Raw genomic sequence first — 14551 nt, forward strand, 5'->3', positions numbered from 1 at the left:
TAAATGAAATGAGTAACGTTTGAATCGAGCCCTGGTTAAAGCACGTAGCTGGACTTGTGAACTGTACATCAAAACAGTCCCTATGAAAATCTCCATTCAAAGTCTTTCATTTGGCTTATATTGTCAGAAAATAAACTTACAAGCCTTTTAAATTCAGAGAAGTTCAAAGTTGAGCAACCAAATTGATTCCTGGTATGAAAGATAAAAGCTGCGAGGAAGGACTTAAAATGCTTAATCTCTTCAAGCTCAGTAAAAGGAGACTCAGGGGTGATTTCATTGAGGTGTTTTAATTCATAAAGGGGTTCAACAAAGTGAACTACAAGAGATTATTCAAGTTGATTTCTGTTAGTTGAATGAGGGGACGTAAATGGAAACGAGCAAAATTCCATACAGACGTTAGGAATAATTTTTTTCATGCAGAGAGTGGTCAGTGTGTGGAATAGCCTGCCAGGTCACGTAAGTAGAGGCAGAAAATCTGGGTATTTTCAAGACTAGGTTTGATACAGTGTTAGGTACTATCTAGTCTGTCGGTAATCAGAGCACTAATTTAGTCAGGAAAATGGTGAGCATTGTTGGGCTGAATGGCCTGTTCCCCTTATTATGTTATGTTATGTTAAATTGGATGGTCCTGTAAGGATGTATGGCATTTTCTATATAAGCACGCTAAAGGAGGAACACCATTTTATGTGTACAGTGAGTCCAGTGAAGTTCACACCAGAACTTCACTGGAGAACTTCACACCAGAACTTCACACTCCAAATACATAGTCAACAGATCATTATTGTTAACAGTGTAACAACATTAGAACTTGGTTATTTGTGTGGCATGTGTAAGGTGGGGCATTATTGTCTATGCCTAGTCTGTGCCATTTTTGCGTGCCAGTTTCTGTGCCAGTTCGTTTCAGGGGACATGCGGGACTCAATAATCCTGAGATGTTGTAAAAACTGCCGTCTTTGAAACACACAGGACATAATATTACCTGACGTGTGTAAAAAGCCAAACGGGGAGACAGCATGTGTGGGAAAGGCTGGAGATAAAGGTTACTCAGGGTGTCGCTGGCTGTCTGTTGGTCTGCAGCCAACTGGGCTGCACCTCTCCTGACCCTTCATACGCACGCACACACACAGACACACACACACACACACACACACACACTGCCGTTAAGGAACTTCTCTGCCCATGTTACATATCTAAATGTCATGGTGGAAAGTTATCCACACCAAAGACTCTGTGTTCTGGTGTTGGTGTATCAGTGATAGCATGCTGCGAATAACTGGGGTTGAAGGTCAATGAAAGCAAACAGGAAGTCGCAGAAGAGAGAAGGCGCGGCCACCTGATGTTAGCCCATGAGGAGTTTCAACGGTGACCCCTGACCCTTCACCCAGCAGCCAATCTCAGCAGCTGCCGGCCCCTCTGATGGGTAGGCTTCATGTTTTGAGGGAGGATGTTGTGAACGATGGGGATGCTCAAAGTTTGGCATAAAGCAATGTTCCCTTGTTTATTCTCTGGGAACATCTGCTGTGAGTTTTTAAACCTTGACCCCCCTGCCCATCTGTGGTGCATCCCATTCAGTCCCCCCATTCTGACACAAGATCACTTTTAAACTGACAGTTATAATTTATGTAATACACATTATGCATGTGATTATTCGATTTAATGGTAATGTCTGTAAACTCTGCAAACACAGTCAAGAATAGAAGACCTGGCAATTTTTTTTTTCAGTCTGGGGTCATAGAGGCATGTTTAGACTCAATAAAGTATTTATTCACTTGCCAGATTAAACAAACAAGATGTAAATGTAGTAAATTTAGCCTGATTTGGACTTTAAACTATTGGCATATAAAAAACAGACAGAAGGTTCATGAAGTATTTCTACTTCAAATATATCTTATTGCATTTCAGGATTTTTTCTCAAAGTGGATTTCGGTTTTGTTACTGAAGGACCTCTGTCTGCCCGAGTGACAAGCTCAGTCTACATATTACTTCCGATTGGAAAAACTGGATTTGGAAATGGCTTGCTAAAATATTTGTCTGGATTATCTATATCTTGTCACAATGTTGCCTTTTTTGACTGTCATCTTTTCATTTATTTTGTCGGCTCAGTGTACGACCTTCATTATACACCTTCAAGAAAGAAATCTTATTTGCTGTGCAGTCACACCTGTGAACCAATAGGGAGAGAGGGAGAGGGAGTCAGGGAGAGAGATAGAGAGAGAGACAGCGAGAGAGACAAGCCTGTTTTGCATTTTTACCGCCCATTTTGGTTGAGTCAAAGTATCTCTGTCAGGACTGCAATGAGCAATATCTTTGCCAAAAATTGACATTTCTTGGGATCTTCCCTGAATAATCGTAGCTGTAATTATTTATTAAAATAAAATAAAAACTTTTCTCTGTAGTGATTGGGGAGAGATTTTGAGTTTATTGAACCTCATAATGGGTGTGCCATGTGCTGTCAATCACTGCCAGTTTCTGTACGAACCAATAAAGTGTCCGGTTTTTAAAGGAAAATGCCATGATTGGTTGAAATGGTTGTAACACACGATAGGTCCTGACATTCGTTCTCCAGTCACTTGTTGGCTCTCTCCTGCTGTGGGTTACTGCTCTTAGGAAGGGTATGTGGGAGTCACATGACCGCTATCGAAAAAAGAGAGTTGGAGGAGGCATACGCTTCTTATAGGTCAATGCTTTGATGTAAGTCTTACAGCTGTATGAAGGAACACCAAGTCACTCTGTCAAACTCTTATTCTTTCTGTTTTTTCATAGCTAGGCTTGTCTTGATCTGTCAGAAATAGCCACCAGAACTGCACGCTTGATAGTTAGCATGTACTATCAATTTTAGAGTGCAGATTTATAAATAGCCAGATGTGATCTTTAGCTAGCATAATACTTAATAGGTCAATTTAAATGTCACCAAGCTGACCAAGCCCTTGCTAGTCAGGCAAGTGGCTGTTACCCACGGTTGCTGGTTGGGCAAATAAAGTTGATGCTCAGCTTGCTAATTAGGTTACCTTGCAATGCTAGTTAAGCAATTAATTGTGTAAAAATGTTGGCTAGCTGCATACCTAGTTTGTTTGTATTAGCAATGTGTGTTACAGTAGACAAGTGTGTAAGGTTGGGCACCGATGCTGTCAGTTAGGTAAGCCTTGATAGACATCTGGAAATGATGGTCATAGCAAATAGGGTCAATTTTCATTTATTTTATCTAAATCTACAGTGCTAACTAGCAACACGTCCTAATACTGTACCTGGCTAACTAAATCATTTGCACACCTATAAAAGGGTACAGTTTTGAGGGTAAAGTTTTGACCCATTTAAGCTCTTGAAATACATTGCAGTGCTTGTACAAATCTGTGATAAAGAGACAAAGAATGCAGATGTGCCTTTTGTGTCTGCAAGCCCAGATATTCCAGTTTTTTTCTTTTTGCCAAACCACTAGAAAAAGCTTTGGAGACAACTTGAAATTGGGCTTCTGTGACATCACTATTCTATTAAATGTAAAATCACCTTAGATTCAAATATATTTAAGAAAGAAGTGTCATCTGGTTTGTCTCGTTACAGATAAAAAAAACTCTTAGAATTTGTTCCATTTTTCAAGAAAATCAGAGTTTAGAACCTGTACTTTCTGACATTTTGTCTATGATGGATCTCAGGTCATGGTAAATGGCAAATGGACTGCATTTATATAGCGCTTTTATCCAAAGCACTTTACAATTGATGCCTCTCATTCACCCATTCACAAACACACTCACACACCAACGGTGAAAGGCTGCCATGCAAGGTACCAATCAGCTCGTTGGGAGCAATTAGGGGTTAGGTATCTTGCTCAGGGACACTTCGACACGCCCAGGGCGGGGGATCGAACCGGCAACCCTCCGACTGCCTAGACAACCGCTCTTACCTCCTGTCACCCCTATGTCACCCCTAGGTCATGCTTTTCTAAATTCTTCTTCAGTTCATTAAATAATGGTTTTGCTTCTAGCTGGCCTCTCATTGGTCCTTTGGTTTTTTAAACTCTGGTATGTCACAGAGTTTAAAAAATTGCTGGGTCAGCTGTTCATTTATGTGATTGACACATACTGTGTATTGTGACATCACACGACCACTTCCGGACCCGGAGATTTTTCTTTGGTCTGGATCTATAGAGCAGCAAAATGACTTCTTTATCGAAATATTCAAAGGCTCATATTTTGTGTTATTGACGTTATAATGGCAGAGTGGGGCACCCTATTTGGTGGTGAATTTCTGCATGCACGCGCGCGCGCGCGTGTGTGTGTGCGTAACGCCGGCGTGTGCTTGTGCGTGTGTGTGTGTGTGTGTGTGTGCGTACACAGGCGTGTGCTTGTGCGTGCGCGTGTGTGTGTGTGTGTGTGTGTGTGCGTACACAGGCGTGTGCGTGTGTGTGTGCGTGTGTGTGTGTGTGTGTGTGTGTGTGTGCATACACAGGCGTGTGCTTGTGCGTGTGTGTGTGTGTGCGTACACAGGCGTGTGCGTGTGTGTGTGCGTGTGTGTGTGTGTGCGTACACAGGCGTGTGCGTGTGTGTGTGCGTGTGTGTGTGTGTGCGTACACAGGCGTGTGCTTGTGCGTGCGTGTGTGCGTGTGTGTGTGTGTGTGTGTGTGTGTGTCTGCGTACACGGGCGTGTGCTTGTGCGTGCGTGTGTGTGTGCATGTGTGTGTGTGTGTGTGCGCATACACGGGCGTGTGCTTGTGCATATTTGCGTGTGTGCATGTGTGTGTGTGCCCTTTGTCCTCCTTGGTTTCAAGTAAAGAAGAGACTCAGCCCAGTGCCTGTGTTGCTTCTGCAGGAAGCAGGATAATCAGGAGGCAGCCCTAGACTGATACCTCTGACACCGCACCACCAGCCCAGAGGATGGGGACCAGAGAATAAGCCTCCAATCTCCTTCACATTCTACTGCCCCTGCCCCCTCCACTGCCACAGCATGCTTCCTAAAGAACACAACAGGTAGGCCCAATGAGACTGCAGCTGTACCTGTGTTTGAGCAGCAGGTAGGCCCCCTAAGACTGCAGCTATACCTGTGTTTGAGCAGCAGGTAGGCCCCCTAAGACTGCAGCTGTACCTGTGTTTGAGCAGCAGGTAGGCCTCATAGGACTGCAGCTGTACCTGTGTTTGAGCAGCAGGTAGGCCTCATAGGACTGCAGCTGTACCTGTGTTTAAGCAGCAGGTAGGCCTCATAGGACTGCAGCTGTACCTGTGTTTGAGCAGCAGGTAGGCCCCCTAAGACTGCAGCTGTACCTGTGTTTGAGCAGCAAGTAGGCCTCATAGGACTGCAGGTATACCTGTGTTTGAGCAGCAGGCAGGCCCCATAAGACTGCAGCTGTACCTGTAGTCTTGATTGTTGATTTAATATTATGCATTTACCTTAGTAATTATTGAGATCTGATGCACGGGTCATATATAGTTTATTACCAATGTAATTTCAGGTCATCTTTTACTTAAACGTAATTCATTGACATCTCATACTCAAATTTTTTGTGTATAATTATTGTTTGATTTTCTTTTTTATGTTTTGATGAACATCCTTTGAAACTGGGTTTGCGAAAAATAATTAGTGGTCAGCTTAGGGTAAAGACACTGCCATTGAGTACCATTTTATATGGTATTTTAGTCACTTGCTTTGCAAACAGGACAGTCACTTTGAAGGGTTGTAAAGTTATTAGCCACTTGTAAAGCGTATTAGGGTCTTTGTCCTCAGTTCTAAAATGCTAGGAAGTGGCTGTCTGACAGAGCTGTAACTCATCAGTAAAACAGTCTCATGATGATCAGAAATGGGGTGTGACTCTCCAGGCAAGACACTGAGAACGTATCATACTCGTTAAAACTCTCATCTGTCTCTTTAATGGGTTACAAAATGTATCAGATCTAAAAGAAAGTTTCATCATACAATGTTTTATTGTTTTTGGAAGTTCTGTTATTCAGAACTGGAATATCAATGTGGCATGTGTAGTGGTCCATTGGGATCAGTGTAGGGAAGGTGTGTCCTATGGGTCTTTATAAGGCTGTGCCACATGACTGCACTGGCCACATGGAGTGGCGGCCATTTTAATTCCATATTGTGACATGCTGGTGGTTGCTCGTCGGAAGTAAAATAAAAAAGAGGGAGTCATCCAGAGGCCAGAAATCTGTGTCTGCCTATTACATGGGTTTATTGCTTTTTAGTCAATGTTTGGAGAAATGACATTTCAGGTCAATTCAGAAATGAATTTCAGTGAAGTTCCTGAACTGACTGAACTGAATTGTCCTCAGCCTCTGTCTTTGTAGAGCTCACCTCAGTGGCACTCTTGAGCCTAACTCTAGCCCAGTCCATAGACTGTAGAGTTTGTGGACGCCGCTATGTTGTACTATTTGGAGCCAGAGACTTCACAGTTGGGACATCAAGTCCAGTTGTCCGCTAGGCGCATGAGATACAGTGACTCGACAGTGATGCAAACTGTCCCTGATTCGTCCATTGTTACCGTTGACTTTGAAACAGATGGATGAAAGGCCTATACTGAAGCCAGTCAGTAGGACAGCATCGAAAAGGATAAGAGATTATTGAAATACATAAAAATAAGATGAGAATAACAAAATGGAAATTAAACAAAAGGCTAATGAAAAATAAAGCGTTTTTAAAAGAGACCTAAAATTGTTGACTGCCCCTGCCTTTCTAGTGCACAGAAATGTTCCTGTGACCTGTAACAGGAAGTGAATTCCAGAGCGTGGTCCTCTGAGAAGGGTCTCTCACGTTTAGTGTTTAGTCTGGAACACAGGACAGCGAGGAGATCACTCTGTGAGTAACCGATCAGGCTTCCAGAACTGTATGGCACTGAAAGCTCAGGAATATAGGTAGGGGTCAGGCTGTGTAAAGCTTTAAATATAATAACATTTTACAATCAGGCCTAAAACTATCAGGAAACCAGTGGAGTGTGGCAACGATTGGGGTGATATGTGTCCTTCTACTGCTCTTAAATAAAACTCTTGCTGCTGAATTTTGAACAAGCTGGAGCCTTTATGTGGTAAGACATCCAAAAGGTAACGGCTGACCCATATACCTGGCCTGGTGCTAGTTACCTAGTTACGTTTTTGCCTTTCTCAGGTTCTATGAATACAGTTTTCAGGAAACGCTTCAACGCCACAAATCTGAATGAAAACAAATGCGATGTGTGGCATTATGAAACTGCATGCCCTTACAGCTGCAGAGAGAGAGAGAGAGAGAGAGAGAGAGAGAGAGAGAGAGAGAGAGAGAGAGAGAGAGAGAGAGAGAGAGAGAGAGAGAGAGAGAGAGAGAGAGAGAGAGAGAGAGAGAGAGAGAGAGAGAGAGAGAGAGAGAGAGAGAGAGAGAGAGAGAGAGAGAGAGAGAGAGAGAGAGACTTGAATCTGCTAGAACAACTTTGCCAGACCTGGGTCCTGGCAGTAAACATGAAAAAGACCAGAACCATGATCTTCCAAAAAAGATCCAAATCTCAGGGAACTACATCAAATTTCACACTAGGGAGAAATCCCATAGAAACATGCACACAATACAATTACTTAGGTCTGAAAATAAGCTCCACAGGGAATTTCAATCCTGCAGTGAATGAACTGAAAGAGAAAGCACACAGGGCTTTTTATGCCATAAAACGACAAATTTACATTAAAATTCCAATTAGAATTTGGCTTAAACTACTTGAATCCGTAATTGAACCGATTGCCCTATATGGCAGTGAAGTGTGGGGTCCACTTTCAAATCAAAATTTTTCAAAATGGGACAAACACCAAATTGAAACCCTGCATGCAGAGTTCTGCAAGAACTCTCCAAGAAAAACAACAAACAATGCATGCAGGGTAGAATTAGGCCAATATCCATTATTAATCAGAATTCAAAAGAGGGCAATAAAATTTTGGAAACATTTAAAAAATAGTGACCCCCCACTCATACCATTACAAAGCCCTGAAATGCCAAGAGTTGAGCAAAGAAAAGAGTCCCCTCTACCAGCTGGTCCTGAGACTTAGTTCAATCGCCAATACTAACAACCCACAGCCCCAGGACCAGCACATTGATACAAAATCAGTTAGAGTCAACCAAATTATAACCTATCAAAAGCAAAACTACATCACCTATTGGAACACTCAAACACAAACACAAAGCAAAATGCAGTGTTATCTGGCCCTAACTAGACAGTACACCCTGGCAGGCTGTCTGACCATGGTGACTGATATAAAATTGAGAACCACCTTGACAAAGTACAGACTCAGTGAACACAGCCTGGCCATTGAGACAGGTCGCCACCGCACATCGTGGCTAGCTGTCGAAGAAAGGCTGTGCCAACACTGCTCTCTGAGGGAGGTGGAGACAGAGCTGCACTTCACAACCAACTGTGAAAAATATAAAGAAATCAGAAGAATCTACTTCCCTAAATTTAACCGGTTATGCCCATTTTTCAACAACCTTCCTGACCAAGAAAAACTAAAACTACTCCTGGGGGGAAAAGCGGAGTGCTCTACACTTGCAGCGCAGTTTTTTGCTGCCTGCCACAGGCTGAGGGACAGTGAGTGATGGAATACAACCACAACACCACACCTATTTACCTATACGCAAACATTTACACACGCGCACACACACACACACACACACACACACAAACACGTGCACACACACTGTTCTTATATTATGCTGATTTATTTTTATTGTTATTGCAACTTTTTACTGTTAGTTATTGTTACTATGTATTGTTACTTCTATTGTTCTTATTTATTTTTTTATACATTGCCATGTATCTACCAAGCTTTAGCAATACAAATGTACAAATTTGTCATGCCAATAAAGCGAATTGAATTGAATTGAAATTGAAATTGAGAGAGGGAGAGAGAGAGAGAGAGAGAGGGGGGGGGGAGAGAGAGATAGAGAGAGGGAGAGGGGAGAGAGAGGGAGAGGAGAGAGAGAGAGTGAGAGAGAGAGAGAGAGAGAGAGATGTACCCAGTCGCTGTAGTTGATGGATCATTGGCTGCCTGGGGACATTAGTCAGGCATTTGTGACCCCCTCCTCACTCTGCTCATGACTGTTGGGAAAAAAATGGCAGCCATCTGATAAACACAAGCTGAATGAGGCATTAATAACCAAGTCATGGGAGGGGGGGGGGGGAGTCGAGGTGGGGGGTTGGGGGCACAGGATTAACTCACTACAAGCTACAGCGACCCACCGCCACCTCCGGTCACGCTGCCCCTCCCCCTTACCCCCTCCCCCCTCAGGCTGTGAGAAGGGGGCCGGCAGGCTGTTCTGGCAGTACACTGGCCCGATTCATTCCCCCATAATCCCCTAAGCACATTGTGCCTAATTGGGGACAGGCTCGCAGGCATGCCTTTGGGGGCCTGCACACAGGCAGAGTGTGAACGGGACCTGTGGCACCTGCTCGCTGGCACCTGCCCGCTGGCACCGGCACGCACCTGCCAACGCCAGGGATCCCCGGGTACCCCCGCCGAGACCCACCTGACTCCCGACCAGCACCGACACCGTGCCCGGCAGATTATTGCAGAACCGCCGCTCGCCCGTATTCAGTGCTATGGTAGCTTTCATGTGCTTCGCCCTCCCTCTAAGCTTCAGTTTTTTTTCCACACAATACAGTGTAATATTACATTTTTTGCTCACTAAAAATTGTATGGATTTTATCCCTTTGGCTATAATTCAAAACTCCGGCGGAGTTTTGATCCGCCCTTTTCTCTCCCGGATATTTACGTCTGAGTGGCAAGTCCCTCAATGAACCCTTCGCTCGTTCCAGGGAACCGGCTGGAACCAGATCCCTGTCAGGCAGGGACAAGCCCAGGTTGGGAAATTCCGTCTGGTAACAGCAGAGAACTTATGCTTTTGCTGCTGCGATGCTACACTCACTGGGTGGGGATGTTGTGACCTGAAGATGTTGAAAAAGATTGGTTGGTTGGGGTGGAATGTCAGTTGGGGCGACATAAAAATGACCTGAAATCGGCCTAAACACTTACTGACTTGAAAATAACCGGACACTCTGACTAACTGAATCCTTCTCACCAGCACAACCAATTGTGTGTTGCCCTGTGAGGCTTTGGCCCTCAGAAGCCCTGGCAGGGCTTCAATACCGAGTTCAATACCGCGCTTAGGCCCCTCCCACCCCTGCACCATCCTCCGTCTGTTGGAGAGCAGGAGCGGTCAGGTTAGAATGTGCACCTGCGGTCCCAGCGGATTTGCCCCTCTCCTCTCTGCAGGTCCGCATTAATCTGATTTACCATTACATTTGCATCACAGCCATTCAGCAGAAGCTCTTATCCAGAGTGAAGAACCGTGGTGGAGAACATCAGTGGTGCTCTGAGGAATACAAAAATACAGTATCGCCAACCAGGCACAGGGGTCCATTTACAATGTGTAATATTAACCTAACAAGCAACAATTTGTATTTGTACAAGGCACGATTAAGCAGATAACCTTATATCTTACACGGCTCTACAGTACATGTAATATTATCCTAAAGGACAACCAAAAGAAGACAGAGAGAAAAGAAAGGATATCTAACAGGGGTCAGGAGAGCCATGATGCAATCGGAAGAGGTAAATCTTCAGTCTGCAGTGGGAAGATGGGCAGGGTTTCTGTTGTTCTCACTGTAGTGGGAAGATGGGCAGGGCTTCTGCTGTTCTGACTGTAGTGGAAGATGGGCAGGGTTTCTGCTGTTCTGACTGCAGTGGAAGATGGGAAGGGTTTCTGCTGTTCTGACTGCAGTGGAAGATGGGAAGGGTTTCTGCTGTTCTGACTGTAGTGGGAAGATGGGCAGGGTTTCTGCTGTTCTGACTGCAGTGGAAGATGGGAAGGGTTTCTGCTGTTCTGACTAGTGGGAAGATGGGCAGGGTTTCTGCTGTTCGGACTGCAGTGGGAAGATGGGCAGGGTTTCTGCTGTTCGGACTGCAGTGGGAAGATAGGCTGGGTTTCTGCTGTTCTGACTGCAGTGGAAGATGGGAAGGGTTTCTGCTGTTCTGACTGTAGTGGGAAGATGGGCAGGGTTTCTGCTGTTCTGACTGTAGTGGAAGATGGGCAGGGTTTCTGCTGTTCTGACTGCAGTGGAAGATGGGCATGGTTTCTGCTGTTCTGACTGCAGTGGGAAGATGGGCAGAGTTTCTGCTGTTCTGACTGTAGTGGAAGATGGGCAGGGTTTCTGCTGTTCTGACTGCAGTGGAAGATGGGCAGGGTTTTTGCTGTTCTGACTGCAGTGGGAAGATGGGAAGGGTTTCTGCTGTTCTGACTGTAGTGGGAAGATGGGCAGGGTTTCTGTTGTTCTCACTGTAGTGGGAAGATGGGCAGGGTTTCTGTTGTTCTCACTGTAGTGGGAAGATGGGAAGGGTTTCTGCTGTTCTGACTGTAGTGGGAAGATGGGCAGGGTTTCTGCTGTTCTGACTGTAGTGGGAAGATGGGCAGGGTTTCTGCTGTTCTGACTGTAGTGGGAAGATGGGCAGGGTTTCTGCTGTTCTGACTGTAGTGGGAAGATGGGCAGGGTTTCTGCTGTTTGGACTGCAGTGGGAAGATAGGCTGGGTTTCTGCTGTTCTGACTGCAGTGGAAGATGGGAAGGGTTTCTGCTGTTCTGACTGTAGTGGGAAGATGGGCAGGGTTTCTGCTGTTCTGACTGTAGTGGAAGATGGGAAGGGTTTCTGCTGTTCTGACTGTAGTGGGAAGATGGGCAGGGTTTCTGTTGTTCTCACTGTAGTGGGAAGATGGGCAGGGTTTCTGCTGTTCTGACTGCAGTGGGAAGCTCATTCCACCATTGGGGTCCAGAACAGGCAGGAGATATGACCTGGAAGTACCGTCCCTTTAGCTGCCCGAAAGGCTAACACCAAGGTGCTGAATTTGATGCAAGCTGACGCCGGTAGCCAGTGGAGGGAGATGAGAAGACTGAGTCTGGGGAGGCAGTAGATCAGACGAGCGGCAGCGTTCTGGAGGAGCTGCAGAGGTCTGATGGCGGAAGCAGGGATGCCAGCAAGGAGGGAGTTCCAACTTGGCTCCACTTTGGAGCTCCTGCTTTGGACGTTATTGAAATACAGCCTTTATATAGTTTATGAAATAGTGCCTATAAAGGTACAATCACCTGTCACTAATGTGGTATGCCATAGGTACCTACAGTTGTAACTCTTGGCAGCTATACATTATTCATTTGTACCTCCTTTTGCTTGTGAAGGGTACTTATTAGTCAGCAAATAGAACATTATTGTACTTTCAGGGTACATTTGGGAATTTTGTTCCCAAAAGAACAAAAATGTAGTTGCACACAACTACGGATGAACTCCTCTGTCATACACAGTTAAGAGCATGCTTTTTTTTCTTGGTGTAGAACTGCATGTTCTACCAACTACTTTTGGCCCTAATTTTTCCCCGTAGACTCCTTGGGCCAAATAACAGCTCCTCTCTCTCTTTTCCTGGTTGGTGAGAAGCGCTCTGCTCCACTATAGTGTCTAACGGTCAAACTGCCATTTGGCACACATTGCTGGTTCTCCACACTGGGCTGTATAGTGGTTCTCCCTGTGTGCAAAAAGAAGGGCAGTGCTCACATGTACGTCATGTTTGGGTAACACGATGATGACAATTTTGAAAAAATTTTTTTACAAAGTAGTTTGAACTACATTTTTGAGTGGCCGTAGTTTTGAAAGCTGAACTAAACTAGTTTTGAATTTCTCTTTAGGGTAGCTTTGCTGTAGTTCAATTACTTTCAGTGTGAAGTAATTGGTAGTATGTACAACTACGCTTTCAGTGTAGTTTCCCCAACACTGAATTTTGGCTAGTGGAGATGTTGGCCGCAAGCCACACCATCAGATCAGGTCAGTGTAAATCTAAAAAAACGAATATTCAAACACAGATCACTCATTCCATTATTTCACTTAATATTCTTTCTCAAAAATACAATGATTGTTACACAAAAATATTGTGTCGTATTTAGTATTTTAACAAAGTTTACGAAGGATTTAATTAATTTTATCATTTAAAAAAATGTCAGACTTCATTTGTCTGCATAGAGATGACTATACCAGTCGACCACTGATCGCCCACCGTTGTTATAGATCAGTATATCATCTGCAGGCCCTTTCAGCACAGTAACAAGCACGGTTGCACTAGTGCCCATTGATATATAAACTGTCACTGCCCTTTGTTTCCATCAGTGTTACTCATAATGGGGTCACAGTTGGGGTTTGTACTGAAACCCAAAAACACCATCACCCACTGCTCCTTCCCATTCATCCCCTCCGCTGACCAAATTTAATCCACCATGCCCCCCCCATTGCACAAGTGACATCATTACGCACAGCGTTAAAGGCTTGCACAGTACAAGTCCAGCAGGAGTGAAAAATACCGATTACCGGTTGTTTTGGAGCCGAAACACGACTGTGTGCTCTTGAGTTTTTCAGACGTTTTGTCTGTGGACGGAGTAGGGTTTCCCTGGCCCTCACTCCGGATTGGAAGCTCTGAAGGGGGGGTCTGACAGTGAACGGTGGACATTAATAACTTATACTTCCGGAGTGCATTATGCCCGTAAGCCTCTCCTGGGAGGGGCCACGGGTCGTCTTCCTCTTGCATGCGTCGGGCCTGGAGGGTAAATCACACTAAATCACACCGCTGCCCGGCCTCAGATTTCCGTTTGGCCCAGTGGGTTGTGTGAGGTCCCAGACCCCAGACCCTAAATGTATATTTAGCCTCCTAGGAATTAATTCATCCTGGGAGCCATTCATATTTGTCCCCTGCCGGGCACATGAGTCGCTGGGCTTAATATCAAGAGCCATGCATTCTACTATGCTGAGTCATACACTACAAGAGACATTCGGTAAAAGTGAAATAATAATGTTATAAATACCGAATAACTTTTAAAACTTTTTTTTTCTTCTGGGTCTTGGTAGGATATGGGAAATGAAGGATAAGGGGGTGGGGGGGGGGAGGGGGTAGTGCGTCTCTCTTCTCTTTACCTTCTAATGCTTCTGTTCTCTCATGGTGAGCTGCCACCTGAAAAAAGTGTCTGTGAATATATGTCTATATGTGTGACTATGAAACAAATGTTTTACATCAGATGTCCATGTTTTAAAGGAAGTCATGGCAAAATGGTGGACCTGCTTAATATGATAACTCTCAGTGTGAATGCATATTCACCACAGGTCTAACTAATCTGAAGCCCAAGATCCCGTTCATAGCCCACTGGTCTCAGTTTGCGGGATGCTCATGCTGCTCTGTGGGTTAAAAATAATTTATTTCTATTTTTTTAAATATAGTTCTCTCTATCTCTCGTTACATGTTCCTTGATACCTCTTCATCCCCTTCTAGTAATTTGGAGAGGCGCAGAAGTTCAGTTCACTGTAAGCAGTGTGCCCGCCATTGTTTGAAATGTTGTTATTTAACTCCCAAGTTTTATGTGATGAGATGTGAAGCCGTTGTGCCGTTGTGTCGTTGTGTTACCGTGCTAGCAGTGCTAGCAGCGGCTGCTTTCCTCACCGAGCAGCCAAAGCTGGTCACTTCTACTCGCTCACTCCATTCATGCGCAAACGCATCTACCGGATCTACCTTTAATAAATGTATTAATGTTCACAC

At 44.7% G+C, this 14551-nt stretch overlaps 1 protein-coding gene across 1 annotated transcript in view; it reads left to right on the plus strand.

Moving 5' to 3' along the window:
- slc16a4 (solute carrier family 16 member 4) overlaps positions 1–14551 on the plus strand; it is a 45117-nt gene that overhangs the window by 4985 nt on the left and 25581 nt on the right. The window contains exon 3 of the mRNA XM_064299966.1: positions 4804–4961. Coding sequence (XP_064156036.1) covers positions 4939–4961 — 23 coding nt within the window. The 5' untranslated portion in view covers positions 4804–4938. The remainder of the gene's footprint in view (positions 1–4803; positions 4962–14551) is intronic.

This window comes from Anguilla rostrata, chromosome 11 (assembly GCF_018555375.3).
Source record: "Anguilla rostrata isolate EN2019 chromosome 11, ASM1855537v3, whole genome shotgun sequence".
NCBI lineage: Eukaryota > Metazoa > Chordata > Actinopteri > Anguilliformes > Anguillidae > Anguilla > Anguilla rostrata.